This window comes from Scyliorhinus torazame, chromosome 8 (genome assembly GCF_047496885.1).
Source record: "Scyliorhinus torazame isolate Kashiwa2021f chromosome 8, sScyTor2.1, whole genome shotgun sequence".
Lineage (NCBI taxonomy): Eukaryota > Metazoa > Chordata > Chondrichthyes > Carcharhiniformes > Scyliorhinidae > Scyliorhinus > Scyliorhinus torazame.
In genome coordinates, this window is record NC_092714.1 from 560,409 (window position 1) to 581,848 (window position 21,440).

Sequence of the window (21,440 nt, forward strand, 5' to 3'; positions counted from 1 at the left end):
AGTTCCTGTTGAATCTGCATCCACTGCTCATTGAGTCAGTACCTTCCAGATTGCAAACATTCACTGTAAAAAAAACTAATGACGTTCCTCACCTCCATCTCCGGTTTGTTTGTTCATCATTATTTTGTGTCTGCCCCTCTCAATCCTTCTCTCCTCTCAGGAGGATGATCCAAGCTTCTCCATGTAACTGAAGTTTCTCATCCCTGGAACTTTTCTTGGAAATCTCCACGGCAACCCTCACCAAGCCCTGGATTTCCTTCCGAAGGCGCGGTGCCCAGAATTCAACACAAAGGTTTGAAGTCACTTCGTAGCCTGGTATAGTAAGGGTCCAAGGGTGAGAGTCAATGTGACACTGGTAGTTGCAGCTGATAAGGGACGAGGGTCTGAGGGGCACACGGGGGTTCGGAGGGGGGGGGGTTCGGAGGGCGGGGGGGAGCATGTGGGAGGCAGGAGCTTTCAATGTAAACAAAAGCTGGTTGTTCACGTTTTGTTTTCCAGTTTGTGACCCAGTGATGGGCGATAAAAGGAATGGAGATGGATACATGGTGAGTGTTCTGGGTGTGCTTTCGGGTCTCTGGGTGCATCTCTCTCTGCTGTTGTGTGTGTCCAGGTGATATTATTTTGCTTGTTATCACCCCCACGGGGACGACTCGATTGTTTTCCTCGTGGGGCTGGTGGAGTACGAGCTCCCTCACTGAGGGACAGAGGTCCGACAGGGCGGCCTCGTTAATTCCCCAAGATAGAAGCCGGCCCAGGAAGAAGCCGGCATTTCCGGGTGGTCCCGGCGGGGACGTTTGGACTGTTACATTGTTATTGTATTTCCAGGCATGAGGGGGAAATAGAGTATTTGTGACTCTCCTTTTCAGGACACCTCATTGACTACAATATTGATGAATGTTGTCCTCTCTTTCTAGTATGTTCCAGAAAATCTTCTTCCAGCTTACAAAGAGAAAGTGGTCCCCCTGGCTGACATCATCACTCCGAATCAGTATGAAGCAGAGTAAGTGGCATTGCCTGATTGTTGTCAATCTCTCCTCCTCCTACCTGCAGGCTGCTCGCTCCCCCCTACAACTTTGGAATAAGCCCAACAAGACACAGTAACGCAGTGGTTAGCACAATTGCTTCACAGCTCCAGGGTCCCAGGTTCAATTCCGGCTTGGGTCACTGTCTGTGCGGAGTCTGCACGTTCTCCCCGTGTCTGCGTGGGTTTCCTCCGGTTTCCTCCCACAGTCCAAAGATGTGCAGATTGGGTGGATTGGCCATGCTAAATTGCCCTTAGTGTCCAAAAGAAAGGTTGGGTTAGGTGGGGTTACGGGGATAGGGTGGAGGTGTGGGTTTAGGTAGAGTGCTCTTTCTCAGGGCTGGGGCAGACTCAATGGGCTGAATGGCCTCCTTCTGCCCTGTAAATTCTATGATTCTAATTCTATGACATGGGCATGCTGCCTGGTGTCTGCGACTCTATTCTGATCTCCTGATGGCTGCCACTCTGTCTCTTCTGTTGATGAAGGGGGCGCTAGTGGGAATTGTCCCCCCAAAATCTTCATTCAGGGCATCGATTAAGCTGACGGTCTTGCCTTCACTTTTCAAAAGGCGCAGTGAGGTCACCTTACTGCATAACATAGATATTCTTATCGACTGTCTTGTCACAGGACTGCCCCAGACTACAGCATTGATTGAAGGGTCCACACAGAAATCCTTGCTGTCCTGGTCTGCAGCTGTTGTACATGGAGCACCAGCTGATAGTCATTCTGTGTACTTTGAACAATGAGATACAGAGATTTTGAGGGCAAGGTTAGAAAAACAACGCACAGTGTCCTGTAATATCTCCCTTATCACCCAAGTGGTCAGAACGGAAGACCTTGTTGGATATAAAATCTTGGCTAATGTCAAAGGGTTGGAAATGTACAGGTCGACTTTAAATGCATTAAACAAGGCAGAAATCCCAGTACTGTGACTGAGTGAGAGAGGGAGGGAGAGAGGAGCAGGGGTAGAAACGGGCAAGGGAAGTAAAGAGAGGATTCCGAGACTAACCGGTGCAAAGAGTAGAGATGAAATGAGGGGCGGGCAGTGGTGTTTATGTGGAAGGCCACTCCCATCAGTTTAGATTGTGTTGCTGGGTGCACCTGACTATCTGATCATATTCGCTCGGTATTTCGCTCAAGATTGCGATTAAAGTTTTTAAAAATTTTATTTTTTTAGAAATTTAGAGTACCCAATTATTTTTCCAATTCAGGGGTAATTTAGCGTGGCCAATCCACCTTCCCTGCACATCTTTGGGTTGTGAGGGCGAGACCCAAGCAGAGACACTGAGAATGTGCAAAGAGTGATCCGAGGCCGGAATCGAACCCAGGTTCTCAGCGCCGTAGGCAGCAGAGCTAACCACAGTGCTACCATGCTGCCTAGTTTGTGTTGACTTTATTATTAATAACCACAGTATGCGAGTGTGCTCCGTGAGTTGGACAAATGATCACACAAGTATTTAGTATAATCACAGTTTATTCTTGAAAATAGGACTAGTTCTGTACTTAATAAATCACACGCTACTACACATTAGTCTATAGCTATCAGTTTAAATGACCTTTACTTAACTTCCAAATGACGGGCTCTGTGCAGGACAGATAAGGCCTTTATCTGGTTCCTCACATGTGGCGGCTGGAGGTTGGCTGGATTGTCTGTGCTGAGTGTCGTCTTCAGGTGGAGATCGTGGGCCCTTGAACTTGGTTGGTCGATAGGCTGCAGTTGGTGGGCCGGTACCAAAGGAGACTGAATGTTGGCTGCACAGTTCTTCTTATCCAGGGGCTGATTTAGCACACTGGGCTAAATCGCTGGCTTCTAAAGCAGACCCAGGCAGGCCAGCAGCACGGGTCAATCCCGTACCAGCCTCCCCGAACAGGCGCCGGAATGTGGCGACAGATCGGAGGATAATGAATGAAAATCGCTTATTGTCACAAGTAGGCTTCAATGAAGGGGCTTTTCACAGTAACTTCATTGAAGCCTACTTGTGACAAGCAATTTTCATTCATTTCATTCATTATCCTCCGATCTTTTGCGCTCTTTTGGGCGGTCCCAGGCGGGGATCCGATGGATCGGTAGGGTTTTGATCACCCTAATCGATCCTGGCCAATTAGGGATGGGTACCTTGATGGCTGGCCGAGGCCTAGTCAGTCATGGTTGTTCGTGTCCAAGGTACGTAGGCACTCCAGTGTGTGTGGGACCCGTACCCCAGTGAGAGTCAGTGTGTGTGGGACCCGTACCCCAGTGAGAGTCAGTGTGTGTGGGACCCGTACCCCAGTGAGAGAGTCAGTGTGTGTGGGACCCGTACCCCAGTGAGAGTCAGTGTGTAGGGGACCCGTACCCCAGTGAGAGTCAGTGTGTGTGGGACCCGTACCCCAGTGAGAGTCAGTGTGTGTGGGACCCGTACCCCAGTGAGCGAGTCAGTGTGTGTGGAACGCGTACCCCAGTGAGAGAGTCAGTGTGTGTGGGACCCGTACCCCAGTGAGAGTCAGTGTGTGTGGGACATGTACCCCAGTGAGAGTCAGTGTGTGCGGAACCCATACCCCAGTGAGAGTCAGTGTGTGTGGGACCCGTACCCCAGTGAGAGTCGGTGTGTGTAGGACCCGTACCCCAGTGAGAGTCAGTGTGTGTGGAACCCGTACCCCAGTCAGAGAGTCAGTGTGTGTGGGACCCGTACACAGTGAGAGTCAGTGTGTAGGGGACCCGTACCCCAGTGAGAGTCAGTGTGTGTGGGACCCGTACCCCAGTGAGAGTCAGTGTGTGTGGGACCCGTACCCCAGTGAGAGTCAGTGTGTGTGGGACCCGTACCCCAGTGAGAGTCGGTGTGTGTGGGACCCGTACCCCAGTGAGAGTCAGTGTGTGTGTGGGACCCGTACCCCAGTGAGAGTCGGTGTGTGTGGAACTCGTATCCCAGAGAGAGTCAGTGTGCGTGGGACCCGTACCCCAGTGAGAGTCAGTGTGTGTGGGACCCGTACCCCAGTGAGAGTCAGTGTGTATGGGACCCGTATCCCAGTGAGAGTCAGTGTGTGTGGAACCCGTACCCCAGTGAGAGTCAGTGTGTGTGGGACCCGTACCCCAGTGAGAGTCGGTGTGTGTGGGACCCGTACCCCAGTGAGAGTCAGTGTGTGTGGGACCCGTACCCCAGTGAGAGTCAGTGTGTGTGGGACCCGTACCCCAGTGAGAGTCAGTGTGTGTGGGACCCGTACCCCAGTGAGAGTCAGTGTGTGTGGGACCCGTATCCCAGTGAGAGTCAGTGTGTGTGGGACCCGTACCCCAGTGAGAGTCAGTGTGTGTGGGACCCGTACCCCAGTGAGAGTCGGTGTGTGTGGGACCCGTACCCCAGTGAGAGTCTGTGAGTAGGGGACCCGTACCCCAGTGAGAGTCGGTGTGTGTGGGACCCGTACCCCAGTGAGAGTCATGTGTGTGTGGGACCCGTACCCCAGTGAGAGTCAGTGTGTGTGGAACCCGTACCCCAAATAAAGCAAACTGGCACCCCCGAGTCTGCCACTTATGGTAAGTTTCTGTCCGGAGCCCATTGTCCCCGAGAACCTTTTGAGTGGCCTCGAGCAAGTGTGAGTTTCTGCATATATCTGAGTTGTTGCTTGCAATATACACATGTTGTGTCTTATCTGTGTCCCAACCTGACCACAGTTCCCATCATCCTTTGCGGGTGGCCATTTTAGATGGACACATTTGCTGTTAAAGTTAACTGCCGTTTGACCTTTTCTGTTTCAGAATTCTTGCAGGAAGGAAGATGAACACAGAAAAGGAAGCAATTGAGGTAACACCGTCTGTATCCACTGTTAAATTTGAAATGAACACAACAGGCCATCAGAAGTGCCAGCAGATGAGACATTTAACTGAGGCCCATTCCGCGACCTCAACTGTGTGAAAATACAAAACACTATTGCAAAAAGTGGGCAAAACCTCCCCCTCATCCCAGCAAACATCACTCCCTTAAACAATACCACAGACATTTTGTCATTCTCACCGTGCTGCTTCTGGGAACGTGTGTGAATCAATTGCCTGTGATATTTTCTACATTACAACAGCAACTGTACTTCAAAAAGCCCTTCACTGACTGGAAAACACTTTAGGATTTCCTGAAGTCCGCAAAGGTCTTGTATAAATAAAATTCCTGAGTCACATAAGACACCTGACTGTTTAAATTACCCCTAATTAACAGGAGTACAGGTCTCACGCTGACTCTCACTGGGGTACGCGTCCCACACACACTGACTCTCACTGGGGTACGGGTCCCACATACACTGACTCTCACTGGGGTACGGGTCCCACACACACTGACTCTCACTGGGGTACGGGTCCCACACACACTGACTCTCACTGGGGTACGGGTTCCACACACACTGACTCTCACTGGGGTACGGGTCCCACACACACTGACTCTCTCACTGGGGTACGGGTCCCACACACACTGACTCTCACTGGGGTACGGGTTCCACATACACTGACTCTCACTGGGGTACGGGTTTCCACACACACTGACTCTCACTGGGGTACGGGTCCCACACACACTGACTCTCACTGGGGTACGGGTTCCACACACACTGACTCTCACTGGGGTACGGCTTCCACATACACTGACTCTCACTGGGGTACGGGTTTCCACACACACTGACTCTCACTGGGGTACGGGTTCCACACACACTGACTCTCACTGGGGTACGGGTTTCTCCACACACTGACTCTCACTGGGATACGGGTCCCACACACACTGACTCTCTCACTGGGGTACGGGTCCCACACACACTGACTCTCACTGGGGTACGGGTTCCACACACACTGACTCTCACTGGGGTACGGGTCCCACACACACTGACTCTCACTGGGGTACGGGTCCCACACACACTGACTCTCACTGGGGTACGGGTTCCACACACACTGACTCTCACTGGGGTACGGGTCCCACACACACTGACTCTCACTGGGGTACGTGTCCCACACGCACTGACTCGCACTGGGGTACGGGTCCCACACACACTGACTCTCACTGGGGTACGGGTCCCACACACACTGACTCTCACTGGGGTACGGGTCCCACACACACTGACTCTCACTGGGGTAAAAATCCCACACACACTGACTCTCACTGGGGTACGGGTCCTACACACACTGACTCTCACTGGGATACGGGTCCCACACACACTGACTCTCACTGGGGTATGGGTCCCACACACACTGATTCTCACTGGGGTACGAATCCCACACACACTGACTCTCACTGGGGTACGGGTCCTACACACACTGACTCTCACTGGGGTACGGGTCCCACACACACTGACTCTCACTGGGGTACGGGTCCTACACACACTGACTCTCACTGGGGTACGGGTCCCACACACACTGACTCTCACTGGGGTACGGGTCCCACACACACTGACTCTCACAGGCGTACGGGTCCCACACACACTGACTCTCACTGGGGTCCGGGTCCCACACACACTGACTCTCACCGGGGTAAGGGTTTCTCCACACACTGACTCTCACTGGGGTACGGGTCCCACACACGCTGACTCTCACTGGGGTACGGGTCCCACACACACTGACTCTCACTGGGGTACGGGTCTCACACACACTAGCTCTCACTGGGGTACCGGTCTCACACACTGACTCTCACTGGGGTACGGGTCCCACAGACTCTCCTCTGCTTCTTGCCCAGTTTGTGAATAAGTCTACCATTCATGGTAAGTGTTTTCAAAGAGCTAAGAGGTCGTCTTATTTTCAACAGTAAAGTTTCCTCTCCAGTCCCAAGGCCAGGTATAGCACGGGATCAAAACAAAATACTGCCAACACTGCAAATCTGAAATAAATCAGAAAATGCTGGAAAACCTCATCAGGTCTGCCAACATCTGTGGAATGTGAAACCAAGTTAACATTACCTGTCCATGTGACTCACGTCAGAGCTCTGAAACATTAACTCTGTTTCTCTCTCCACCGTTTTTGCAGCATTTTCTGTTTTTATTTCGGGTACAGCACTGGGTTAGATACTGAGTAAAGCTCCCTCTACACTGTCCCCATCAAACACTCCCAGGACAGGTACAACACTGGGTTAGATACAGAGTAAAGCTCCCTCTACACTGTCCCCATCAAACACTCCCAGGGCAGGTACAGCATGGGGTTAGATACAGAGTAAAGCTCCCTCTACACTGTCCCCATCAAACACTCCCAGGACAGGTACAACACTGGGTTAGATACAGAGTAAAGCTCCCTCTACACTGTCCCCATCAAACACTCCCAGGGCAGGTACAGCACGGGGTTAGATACAGAGTAAAGCTCCCTCTACACTGTCCCCATCAAACACTCCCAGGGCAGGTGCAGCACGGGGTTAGATACAGAGTAAAGCTCCCTCTACACTGTCCCCATCAAACACTCCCAGGACAGGTACAGCACGGGGTTAGATACAGAGTAAAGCTCCCTCTACACTTCCCCATCAAACACTCCCAGGACAGGTACAGCACGGGGTTAGATACAGAGTAAAGCTCCCTCTACACAGTCCCCCATCAAACACTCCCAGGACAGGTACAGCACGGGGTTAGATACAGAGTAAAGGAGTAAAACTCCCCCTCCACTGTCCCCGCTGTTTCATTAGTAATTTGCAAAAGATAACTGGGAAATAATGATCATACCATTGAATTCCATGTAATGTTTGAAACGGACTTAATCTAATCACAAGAATCTTAAAGAAAGCCAATTACATTGGTACTAGGGGTGAACTAGCTAAGGTTAATTGGGTAAATGGACTAAAAGATACGATGTAAAGAAACCGAGAAATAGCTAAACATACAATTCAAAATGTTTAACAATAATAGATTCCATTGAAAAACCAAAACTCGACAAGAAAGACCCATCTGCGGCTCACTCAGGAAGGTCACAAAAATATTAGATTAAAAGATGAAGCTGCCATTATTGCAAAAAAAGTAAGAAGTCTGAGGATTGGGATTGTTTCAGAAACCAGTAAAGGACTATCAAAAAGTTGATCGAAAGGGAAAAAATAGGATGAGAGGAAACAAATCAAAAATATAAAGGCAGATTATAAGAGCTTTCAGAAAATATAAAAAGGAATAGAGTAGCGTAAGTTAACATTGTGCCGTTAGGACAGAAGACCGGTGAAATTATCATGGGGAACAAAGTAATTCGAGAGGCATTGAACAAATTGTGTCTGTCTGCACAGTAGAAGTTTCAGACCAGAAATAGACAGAAAACCACGGGCTAAAAATTGTGAGGATTGGATTATTGGAGAAACAAAGGGACCAAAATCCAACAGATCCCTGGGATCTGTTGACCTACACCCGAGGATGCTAAAGGATAGCTGTAGAGATGGTGGATATGCTAGCTATGATTTTCCAAAATTTCTTAAAGATTTGGGATCGTTCCTATTAGATTGGAAATTGGTAAATGTTACTCTGCTTTTCAAGAAAGGCGGGAGAGAAAGCCGTGATTTACAGGCACATTGTTATAATCTATTAAGTAAGTGTTAACATTGCGCTCAGAATTGCGTAGTATGATTAGAACAAGTTGACATGGTTTACATTTTTATGGAGTTTTCCATTTTTACAAATAACACAACAAAATCCTCAAAACTGGTACGGTGTAAATGCTTCAGCGTGCATAAATACAGAAAAAGACCGGAGTACACCAACACGGTTAGTTCAGTTTAATCAGTAGTCTTGGTGCTTCCATTTATACCAAAAAAGATGGTAAACAGATAAACTCGAGAATGAGGGAGCAACGGTTAAAGCCGTGATAAGGTGGGTCAGTGATGCACCCCTTCATGTGTGTCAGAGGCACTACGGCCCCGCCATCGCTGGAAGATTTAAACCACTCTCCACGAAGGCATCCCCAGTGACAGACAACACACCTCCCCAACTCCAATTATACCAGAGGCACCAATGACACATTATAACGTCCTCCTCTTGGATATGAGACCTGCCTGTAGCTTTGCAGGAGCAAGTAAATGATTTTTTAACTCCAAAATAAAAAAAGGGATATTTTACAAATAACCACTAGATGAAATAAATCCCTAAAGCACAGTACTGAGTGATCACTATTCTACATTATCAAACCTTGGATTCATGTCACATTACATTCATCCCCCACCATCTGGCCTGGGCTTGAATGTAACTGTCCTGGCTTGAGACAATTCACACCTCTTTAACCTGGGGTTACCCCTATCTCTGGATCTGCAAATGCTCTTATTCAAAGCATTGTTTGGCATCTTTGACTTTGTCTATATATATATGTTTCTGGAACAGACCTCTCCATTTACCTGAGGAAGGAGCAGCGCTCCGAAAGCTAGTGTTTGAAACAAACCTGTTGGACTTTAACCTGGTGTTGTAAGACTTCTTACTAGTATCAAACAGAGAAGACCAGCAAATGTCATACAGTTGATTCAGATTGTGTTCGGCATCTCTCTTCGCACGAATAATGATAAAAAGGTACCAAAAAGAGCAGAGGATCTCCGGATAAGAGGAGACCTCTGGACAATGGAGGAATACCCTGTACGAAGGGGAACAACAGGATACCACCCTCAGTAGAAGGCATGGCTTCGTGGTGCACACTATCTTGTGTACAGGAGCCAAGTAAACCAAGGACCAAGGATTCTTACACCATGTCCTCGCTCTCGCTCTCTCCCAGATGAAGAAAGGAATCCTAACCTCCAACCAAAAATAGAGTTGTAAGACCAACCCAAGAAAGGCAGGATACCCAAGGATTAACCGACCACGCCTGGGCATGCACCAATTCTTATTCCAGCAACAGCAGAGGTGCCAACCACAAAAAGGAATCCAGTCTTCCCGAGAATACATAGTCTGCCTGCACCTTCATAGGAGACGAGCAAGGATTCCATAATCCCAAAATAAAAAAACACAGCACTGATAGTTCTTATTGGGTTGGGTGGAGGGGGTGGCTTTCCTCACCCATAATGAGGCCTAACAAGGCCACACCAACATCGTCTCCACCAAACCATCCACCCGCCACCCTGCTGTGGCACGGCTCATATTTATAAAAATAAATTTAGAGTAGCCAATTCTTTTTTTTTCCAATTAAGGGGCAATTTAGAATGGCCAATCCACCCACCCTGCGCATCTTTTGGGTTGTGGGGATGAGACCCATGTAAACACGAGAAGAATGTGCAGACTCCACATGGGCAGTGACCCAGGGCCGGGATCAAACCCGGGTCCTCGGCGTAATGAGGCAGCAGTGCTAACCACTGCGCCTCATGACTCATCGTCTCTAAACAACATTAAGGGAACCTAAAAAACAGTACTCCCTCGTTGTAAAAGCAAAGATTACAGCACATATATAAAATCAAAACTAGGTAAATACTGCACAACCCTCAGGATAATATCACCACGGAGCTTGGACCGGCCACCGGATCGTCGAGCAGCAGCCAGGATCTATCCTGAGTTTCTTTGGAGTACCTCCGCCATGTCATGTCCGGAAGCCCTGGCAAAAAGACACCTGGACCTGGGACCTCTGACCGACCCCAGGCCTCACCAACCACAGACTTCAAAGACCAGGTGTGCTCCGTCGGACTCTAAACGTCCAACCTTCGCACCTTGATTGTGACAGCATGGCAGCTATTTCTCAAATTCGACCGGGAATTAATCCCCGGCTCCCCTCCGGACAGTGGACATGTGAACTCTCCTTTTCCGGCCCATCTCCCTGAATCAACCGGAATGTTCGACAAACCATGCAGCAGGATTTCCAAGGACTGAAGGTGAGCTCCCGCCGAGGAGACTGTCCTATTGACTGGCAGGATTCTCTTCTCCGCTTCATTCATTCTCTGTAGGATATCCCGCAGTTCATCAGCATGAGCACCAAAAACCTGCGCCAGGGAGCCAATACTGCCATCCACATCTTTGCTCACAATGGAAGCCATCATCTCGACCTGAATGACATAGCCAAAGCGTAGGCATGCTCACCAGCGAGTCCAGCAGTTCAAACTGAACCCCACCCCGGCCGTCTCCAACCGCCTCAATCAAACCAGCATTTTCTTGATTCAACTTGACTCTCCATCACCAAAATTTAACCAGGATCTTCCAGAAACATGGCACAGATTATACACATCAGGATGAAATAATTATGGGTTGTGCATCTGGATAAAAAGGATTGAAAGATGAGTAGCGCCAGAGCTCCAGAAAAGGCAGCTGCTCCCACACCGACATCATGTGACCCCCCCCCCCCCCCCACACACACACACACACACACACACACCACCACCACCACCCTGGGAAATCCTGTTTAACAAATTTGAGGGTGTAACTAGTAGGCGAGATATAGGGGAACCAGTAGGTAGGAACAGAGGAAATTGGAGCAGGAGGAGGCCATTCGGCCCTTCAAGCCTGCTCTGCCATTCAATATGATCGTGGCTGATCATCTAGCTCCGTGCCATTTTCCTGCATTATCGCCGTATTCCTTGAACTCTTGAACAAGAAATCTGTCTGTTTGCTTTGAACATACTGAGTGACTGAGCCTCCACAGTTCTCTAAGGTAGAGAATCCAAAGTTCCACCCTCTTGAGTGAAGAAATTCCTCCTCATTTGAGTCTGAAATGACCTCCCCCTTATTCTGAGACTGTGTTCCCTGGTTCTAGAACACCCAGCCAGGATCTATCCTGCATCTATCCTGTTCAGCCATGTAAGAATTTAGTAGGTTTCAATGAGGTCACCTCTCATTCTTCTAAACGTCAGAGAATACAGACCCAGCCTCCTCAATCTCTCTGTCATAGGACCCACCATCGCAGGGATGGCGATCTTTGATTGCCCTTCCAATATGGGGAGTACCCTTCTTTGGGTAAGGACCAAATCTGTCCACAGAACTCCAGGTGTGGTCTCACTCAGGCTCTATACAATTGCAGCAAAACATCTTTACTGCTGTACTCAAATCCTCTTGTGATAAAGGTCAACACACCATTTTCTTCCTAATTACTTGCTACACATGCATGCTAGCTTTTACTGACTCGGGAATGAGGACACCCAGATCCCTTTGGACATCATCCCAATCTCTCACCATTTAAGAAATACTCTGCATTTAGAGTCATAGATGTTTACAGCATGGAAACGGGCCCTTCGGCTCAGCTTGTCAAAGAACAAAGAAAAGTACAGCACAGGAACAGGCCCTTCGGCCCTCCAAGCCCGTGCCGACCATGCTGCCCGGCTAAACTACAACCTTCTACACTTCCAGGGTCCGTATCCCTCTATTCCCGTCCTATTCATTTATTTGTCAAGGTGTCCCTTAAATGTCACTATCGTCCCTGCTTCCACCACCTCCTCCGGCAGCGAGTTCCAGGCACCCACTACCCTCTGCGTTTAAAAAAAAAAAAAAAAAAAAAAAAAAACTTGCCTTGTACATCTCCTCTAAACCTTGCCCCTCGCACCTTAAACCTATGCCCCGTAGTAATTGACCCCTCTACCCTGGGAAAAGTCTCTGACTATCCACCCTGTCTATGCCCCTCATAATTTTGTAGACCTCTATCAGGTCGCCCCTCAACCTCCTTCGTTCCAGTGAGAACAAACCGAGTTTATTCAACCGCTCCTCAGAGCTAATGCCCCCCATTCCAGGCAACATTCTGGTAAATCTCTTCTGCACCCTCTCTAAAGCCTCCACATCCTTCTGGTAGTGTGGTGACCAGAATTGAACACTATACTCCAAATGTGGCCTAACTAAGGTTCTATACAACTGCAACATGACTTGCCAATTCTTATACTCAATGCCCCGGCCAATGAAGGCAAGCATGCCGTATGCCTTCTTGACTACCTTCTCCACCTGTGTTGCCCCTTTCATTGACCTGTAGACCTGTATACCTAGATCTCTCTGACTGTTAGTACACTTGAGGGTTCTACCATTCACTGTATATTCCCTACCTGTATTAGACCTTCCAAAATGCATTACCTCCCATTTGTCCGGATTAAACTCCATCTGCCATCTCTCCGCCCAAGTCTCCAAACGACCTAAATCCTGCTGTATCCTCTGACAGTCCCCATCGCTATCTGCAATTCCACCAACCTTTCATCCGCAAAACTTACTAATCAGGCCAGATACATTTTCCTCCAAATCGTTTATATACTACAAACAGCAAAGGTCCCAGCACTGAACTCTGTGGAACACCACTAGTCACAGCCCTCCAATTAGAAAAGCATCCTTCCATTGCTACTCTCTGCCTTCTATGGCCTAGCCAGTTCTGTATCCACCTTGCCAGCTCATCCCTGATCCCGTGTTACTTCGCCTTTTGTACTAGTCTACCATGAGGGACCTTGTCAAAGGCCTTACTGAAGTCCATGTAGACAACATCCACTGCCCTACCTGCATCAATCATCTTTGTGACCTCCTCGAAAAACTCTTATCAAGTTAGTGAGACACGGACGTCCGGTGGCGGCTATGGAGGAGTAGGTCGCACATTTGGCGGCTCCCTCTCTGGTCGGACTTTTGGACCTTTCCCCCGTTTTTCTACCGGACTTGAATTGTAAAACGTATGTTAGTGGCAATTGTTTACTGAATTCCCACTTCGGTGCGTGGAGAGAAGTGTTCGTAAGGGCAGAAACAAAAAGATAGAGGAGGCTTGGGCTGTAGCAGAAACAGAAGACAGCATGGCGGAGGTTCGGACCTCTGGCTTGTCGACCCAGCAGTCTATGGAGCAGCTGATGCAAGTCATTCAGGAAGGTTTTGCTATGCAGAAACCGGACTGCTTGGACCCGATTGAGCGGTTGGAGCATAGATTGGACACCCAGGATCGGGCGATCCAGAAGGTGGAGAAGGCGCTGGCTGAGCAGGAGGAACATCAGACTGCGGTGGGGCTGGAGGTGGGGATGCGGAGGGACCAGCAGAACAAGCTCCTGGAGAAGGTGGAGGACCTAGAGAATAGGTCCCGCCGGCAGGACTTTAGAATCGTCAGGCTCCCGGAGGGGTCCGAAGGAACGGAGGCTGGGGCACACATCGCAGACATGTTTGTGAAGCTGCTGGGGAATGGGACATCCTCCCGGCCCTTGGAGGTGGATAGGGCTCACCGAGCACTCGCGAGGAAGCCGTGAATGGGAGACCCCCCCAAGGGCAATGGTGGTGAGATTCCACAGGTTCTCGGATAAGGAGCGCATTCTACAGTGGGCCAAGCTGTAAATGGGACAATAGCATCCTGCGGGTTTACCAGGACCGGAGTGTAGAGGTGGCCAGGAGGAGAGCAGGCTTCAACCAGATTAGGTCGATCCTTTTTAAGAAAAAGGTGAAGTTTGGACTCTTATACGCAGCCCGTCTCTGGGTCACGCATGAGGATCAGCACTTCTACTTCGAGTCACCTGAGGACGCGTTGGACATTGCGAAAAAGAAAGAGCTGTTGGTGGATTACGAACTCTGAACTTGGCTGCAACGTTCATGTTATTGTTTTTTCTTTTTGTTTCTCTGTTTTTGTAAAAAGTTTCTCGTTTTGCGTTTCATGGAAGAGGTTTGTGATGCCGTTTGCATTGAGTTGGAACCAGCGGTAGAGCTGAGTGAGTTAAGGTTTTCATTTGCACTGTTGGGGGATGGAGGGGTGCTTGTTTTGATCTTGGTGTTTTTCTGTTGGGCAATTGTGTGGGGATTGTTTGATGTTGGAGTTTGTTTGTATGAGGGGGGAGGGAACAATAGGTGGGAGACTATCTGGCACCGCGGATGGGGGCCACCAAGCTAGCTGGGCGAGCTTGCTCTCGGAAGCGCAGTGGGGGGTGTGCATATGTTTGGTTCAGTGAAGGGGTTGGGTTACAGGGTGTTGTTACTGCGGAGGGTGAATGTTCTGCTGATGAGGGAGGGACTTGGGCTGAGGGGCAGGTAGGAGGTTGGGGGCGGGGGCTGCCTGGGGATGGACCGGTGACGATGCGGAGCATGGGCTGGAGGCGGGCCTAAAAAAGGGGATGGCTGATCGGCGGGTGGGGGGGAAATGAGCCCCCCAACTAGGCTGATCACCTGGAATGTTCGAGGGTTAAATGGGCCGGTCAAAAGGGCACGTGTGTTCGCACACCTTAGGGGATTGAAGGCGGGCGTGGTAATGTTGCAGAAGACGCACCTTAGAGTAACTGACCAGATTAGATTGAGGAAAGGCTGGGTTGGTCAGGTCTTTCACTCGGGACTGGATTCAAAGACTAGAGGGGTCGCGATCCTGATCAATAAGCGGGTGGTGTTTGAGGCGGGTAGAATAGTTTCGGACGTGGGAGGTTGGTACAGTATGGTCAGTGGGAAGCTAGAGGGGGTGCAGGTGGCATTAGTAAATGCGTATGAGCCAAATTGGGATGATGTGGAGTTTATAAAGAGGATGCTGGGGAAGATACCGGACCTGGAATCTCACAGGTTGGTCATGGGAGGGGCCTTCAACACAGTTATGGACCCTGGCCGGGACTGGTCAAGCTAGAAAACAGGCAGGGTGCCAGCAATGGCAAAGGAACCAAGAGGGTTCATGGAGCTGATGGGAGGGGGGGTTGTATCCATGGAGATTTGGGCAGCCGAGGGTGAAGGGGTTCTCCTTCTACTGTTATGGGCCAGGGTTTAGAGAACCCCAAAGTGTATCATGGAGTTCACCTGACCCACAACTTTTAATAGATTGTGGTATGGGGAGCACACGGCCCACTCTACAGGTGTGGTACAGCAGAAATGGAAAAGTATTTTTTAAAGCAGAACAATGTTTATTCTATGAATTCAAGTTAACGTTTTTAAAACATAGTGAACATCTTAGCAACCATTAATTCAAATACAACCCCCAAAGACTACAACACTAAGTAATCCTTTAAGCTTCCCTTTTTAACATCCATAAACTTAAAAACAAAACCTTTACCAGAAGCACATCAGGTTAAAGTCACGACTGAAAACATTTATAATTCTGAATTTACCAAATGATCAAGAGATAGTCTTTTGATGGCAGAGAGAACAGCAGTACACCTGCTTGGTCTGGCTTCAGCTCCAACACTGAAAACAAAACTAAAACACACCCTGCAGCCTGCTCAAAAACGAAAGTAATATCCTGACAGACAGCCCAGCTCCACCCACTCTCTGACATCATTGCAGTAATAAACACCCATTTCTTAAAGGTACTCTCACAGCAGATATTTATATACACACCCATTTATAAACACCCATTTCTTAACGGTACTCTCACATGACGCCTCCCCCCAAGAAAACAAAACAAACCATCAACTTCAAATGGGTTCATTTTTCACCTTTTCACTATCCTTTAAGAAATGCACACAGTAAATATACTTTTTTGTTTCAAAAACTACACACGCAAACAGGAATAATAATATAGTCCATTTTTTTTTTCCTCCTTCCACTGAAATCCTTCTTGATTGACAGTCTCTTTGAACAAGAAGGTCTCTGCACGATCCGTCCATTTCTCTAAGCCTCGGCATTTCTCTTTAAAGTCAGATACTTTAGTTCAATCTGTTAGCAGAGTCCCTTGCAATTCTCCAACACAGGAGCATTGATTATCACAGCTTTCAGGCTTTCAAATGCCTGTTGAAACTCCGCTGTCCATTGAAATTTTCGACGTTTCTTCAGCAAGTCCATCAGTGGAGCAATCACACTACAAAAATGTTTCACCAATGTTCGAACAAATCCACTCATGCCAAGAAATCGCATTATTTCCCTTCGTGTTGAGGGTATCGGAAACTCCTCAACAACTGTTGGTTTCACATCCCGTGTGACCATTCGACCCTGTCCGATTGTATGGCCATGGAAGGTGACTTGGGCTTTTCCAAATTCACTTTTGGCTAGGTTTATCACCAAACCCGCCTCCTGAAGTCGATCGAATAACTCCATCAGATGTTTTAAATGTTCTGTCCATGTCTGGCTGAAAATTACCAGATTGTCGATGTATACCGCACAATTGGGTAATCCTGAAACGACTTTGTTAGTTAACCGTTGAAATGTGGTTGGGGTGTTTTTCATACGAAATTGCATAACTTTGAATTGGTATATGCCACCTGGAGTCACAAAAGCTGAAATCTCCTTCGCCCTTTCGGATAAAGGTATCTGCCAGTAACCTATAAGTAAATCCAGTTTGGAAATAAAAGCTGATTGTCCCACTTTCTCAATGCAATCCTCCAAATGTGGGATAGGATAAGAGTCCGTTCTTGTAACTGCATTAACCTTTCTATAGTCCATACACAACCATTGGGTACCGTCTGGTTTTGGTACCATCACTATAGGTGAGCTCCATTGGCTGCAACCCACTTCAATTATGCCATTTTTAAGCATACTTTCAATCCCTTTGTTAACCTGTGCCAATTTTAAAGGGTTAAGTCTGTATGGATGTTGTTTGATTGGAACAGCATTTCCCACATCTCCATCATGTATAGCCATTTTAGTACTTAACAATTTTCTCCACAAACCTGCCCATGTGATATCAATAACTCTTTCAGGTCAGTCCGTTTTTCCTCTGGAAGGTAACTCAACAATTTATCCCAATTTTTAAGAACATCCTCGTTTTCCGATTTTAATTTGAGGTATGTCAAATTCACAGTCATCTGGATTTGGTTCGTCACTTTGAGTTAGAATCATTAAAACGTCCTCCTTTTTCTCTCCTTCTCTTTCAAAGTACCTTTTAAGCATATTCACATGACACACTCGGTGAGTTTTCCTTCTGTCTGGTGTTGTTACCACATAATTCACCTCACTTAATTTCCTTTCAATCTGATACGGTCCACAAAACCTTGCTTTTAAAGGTTCACCTACCACTGGTAACAACACGAAAACTTTATCTCCATTGGCAAAACTACGAACTTTTGATTTCTTGTCCGCAACCCGTTTCATCACATCACATATTGTGCAACTTTTAAATGTTGTCTAGCCAATTCACTGCTCTATTTAATCGTTCCCTAAAATTTAACACTTAATCCAATAATGTAATTTCTGATTTCTCACCCACCAATTTTTCCTTAATCAATTTAAGTGGTCCTCTTACCTCATGACCAAAAATTAGTTCAAAAGGACTAAATTTGGTTGACTCATTAGGTGCATCCCTAATTGCAAACAGTACAAATAGGATTCCTTTATCCCAATCATCTGGATAATCTTGACAATAAGCCCTCAACATTTTCTTTAATGTCTAATGCCACCTTTCTAACGCTCCCTGCGATATTGGATGGTACGCAGTTGATTTAAATTGTTTTATTCCTAAGCTATCCATAACTTCTTTGAGTAACCTTGAGGTAAAATTTGATCCTTGATCCGATTGTATTTCTGTGGGTGGTCCACATCTAGTAAAGAATTTAAGTAACTCCTCCACAATCTTTTTAGCTGTAATATTAGGTACTGGAAGCAGTAGACCCATCCATTATACTCAAAAGATATTGATTCCCACTTTTTGTTTTAGGAAGCGGTCCTACACAATCAATTAGGACCCTTGTAAAAGGTTCCTCAAATGCTGGAAAGGGTATTAAGGGCGCTGGTTTTAACAATGCTTGAGGTTTCCCTATCACTTGACATGTGTGACATGATTGACAAAATTTAACTACATCTTTATGTAGTCCAGGCCAATAAAAATGTTTCTGGATTTTAGCTTGAGTTTTCCTTATTCCCAAATGACCTCCCACTGGTACCTCATGTGCAACTCGCAACACCTCCTTTCTATACCCTACCGGCAATACTACTTGATGAACTTCTGCCCACTTTTCATCCACCTGCATATGTACGTGTCTCCATTTTCTCATCAAGACATCATTTTTACGGTAATAACACTCTGGTATACTCTCAGATTCCTCTTCCGTGTATTCTTTCTGATACATCCGTTTTATTTCTACATCTTTCTGTTGTAACTCCTCCAATTTTCTGAACTATAAATATCCGCCTCATCCTCCACCTGTTCTTTTTCAACCATCTGATCAAAAATCGTTTCTGATAATTGCACTTCAACTTCATCTTCACTCTTTGATTTCTCCTCTTGTTTTAACCTGTGACTTTGCGACCTTGTTACTACACAATCCGGAAAAATCCCAGGATATTTATCCTTCAACACATCAGTTGTCTGATTTTCTACTGGCTTATCAACCACCATAGGCATCACTCCCACCTGCGATCCAGCTATATCATTACCCAAGATAAACTGTATTCCTGGACAAGATAGTTTCCCTATTACTCCTACTACCACTTCACCACTCTTCACTGGACTTTCCAATCTTACCTTATATAATTAAACACTACTCCTCTCACCCTGAATTCCACATATTACCACCTTTTCTGGCAACATTCTTCCCAGACTACATAACTCCTCATCTCTTACCATTAAAGATTAACTCGATCCTGTATCTCTTAAAATTGTGACTTTTCTTTACCTGCTCCTCCTGATACACATGAGGAAACTTTACCCACACAAGTAAATTCTTTAAAGAGATCTGGCACCTTCTTATCAATCACCTCTTGAACAGGCTGTACAATCTTTTGCACCTCCTTCGCTTCCCTTGGGCTTTCCTTTACCACTCTAACAAACCCCGCTGTCTTATCCTGTTTTACCACATCAGCCTTCCCAGTGCTTTTCTTCAACCACCAACACTGTGACTTTACATGGCCTAGTTTATTCCAGTGAAAACATTTGAAATTTTTCATTTCTTTTCCACCCTCCTGGATTTCTTTTTTAATCTGAGGTACACTCTCCTTATTATCTCCCATCAGATCACCTTTACCTTTACCACTTGAGTATTTCTCACGTCCCCAGTTTCTATCCCTCACAGGCTGAAACTGATGTCGGAAACCAAGCTTTGACTTATGAACTAATTCATAATCATCTGCCATTTCTGCTGCTAATCTCGCAGTTTTAACCCTCTGCTCTTCCACATGAGTTCTCACTACATCAGGAATTGAAGTTTTAAACTCCTCCAAGAGTATAATTTTTCTGAGAGCTTCATACGTTTGGTCTATTTTCAAAGCCCTTATCCACCTATCAAAATTACTCTGTTTGAGCCTTTCAAACTCCATGTATGTTTGACCAAATTCTTTCCTTAAATTTCTAAACCTTTGTCTGTAGGCTTCAGGCACTAGCTCATATGCACCTAAGATGGATTTCTTCACCTCCTCATACGTTCCAGATACCTCCTCCGGTAGTGATGCAAACACTTCACTAGCTCTACCTACCAGCTTTGTTTGAATCAGTAACACCCACATGTCTGTGGCCATTTCATTTGTTTAGCTACCTTCCCAGATGAAATGAAAAAGGCTTCCACTTCCTTCTCGTCAAAGCTTGGCAATGCTTGGACACATTTAAATAGATCCCCACCAAGCCTTCGACTATGGCGCTCTTTCTCACTATCCTCATCACTATCATCCAACTGTACATTTCCCTTTACGTCTGCCAATTTTAACTGACTGTCATGTTTCATGGCCATTTTCTAAGTTCAAACTCTCTCTCTTTATCTTTTTTCCTGACCTGTATCTCTCTTTCTCTTTATTTTTGTGCTGCTTTCTTTCTTTCTTTCTTTTCTCCTTTTCTTTTTCCTCTCTCTCTTTTTCGTATTCAAACTGCTTTAATTCTTTCTCATGTTCCATTTGTTTAATTTGCAACTGAATTTTTGCCATTTCCAATGAGTCAAACTGTATCTCAGGCAACTTTAAATGCTTAACCACCGCCATAATTACCTCATCTTTTCACATTTCCCAGGTAATGTTAACCGCAATGTTTTTGCCAAATCTAACGGTCTGCTTTTAGTCTCTGTCCGCAAGGTACTGCCTGTGACCGTCTCCACCCCCAAAAACTTTTGAGCCTCTGTAAGAGCCATTGTCCATAACACACTCCTAGTTAAACTAGAACACATGCACAAAATGTATTCCTGGATTAACTTCTTTATTTTGAGCAGGGCCTTGCTGGCTGGGGTGGTGGACACGGGGTACTAGGCGATTACAATCTCAGACCATGCTCCACACTGGGTTGACCTGCAGGTTAGTAAAGACCAGCGCCCGCACTGGAGGTTGGATGTGGGACTTTTGGCTGACGAAGGGGTGTGCGAGCGGCTGAGGAAATGTATTGAGCTACCTGCAGGTCAATGGCATGGAAATTTCAGCAGCGGTGGCGTGGGAAGCACTGAAGGCGGTGGTCAGGGGGGAGCTGATCTCAATCAGGGCCCATAGGGAGAAGGTGGACAGGGCAGAGACGGACCGACTGGTAAAGGAGATACTACAGATCGATAGGAGGTATGCGGAGACCCCAGAGGCAGGGCTTTTGAAATGAAAATCGCTTATTGTCAGTAGGCTTCAATGAAGTTACTGTGAAAAGCCCCTAGTCGCCACATTCCGGCGCCTGTTCGGGGAGGCTGTTACGGGAATTGAACCGCGCTGCTGGCCTGCCTTGGTGTGCTTTCAAAGCCAGCGATTTAGCCCTGTGCTAAACAGCCCCTAAGGGAGCTTTTAAGGGAACGGCAGAGGTTACAGGTGGAGTTTAGCTTGCTGACCACGGAGGGCGGT

The 21,440-nt window shown here is 47.2% G+C and overlaps 2 protein-coding genes across 3 annotated transcripts in view; one reads left to right on the top strand and one right to left on the bottom strand.

Moving 5' to 3' along the window:
• The window catches only part of LOC140427619 (ribosomal RNA processing protein 1 homolog B-like), a 944,136-nt gene that overhangs the window by 299,096 nt on the left and 623,600 nt on the right, over positions 1–21,440 (bottom strand). The gene's annotated exons all lie outside the window — the stretch shown is intronic.
• LOC140427612 (pyridoxal kinase-like) overlaps positions 1–21,440 on the top strand; it is an 88,610-nt gene that overhangs the window by 2,435 nt on the left and 64,735 nt on the right. For both annotated transcript variants that reach the window (XM_072513020.1, XM_072513022.1), the window contains exons 3-5: positions 499–545; positions 915–1,000; positions 4,750–4,795. In XM_072513020.1, the coding sequence (XP_072369121.1) occupies positions 499–545; positions 915–1,000; positions 4,750–4,795 (179 nt within the window). The remainder of the gene's footprint in view (positions 1–498; positions 546–914; positions 1,001–4,749; positions 4,796–21,440) is intronic.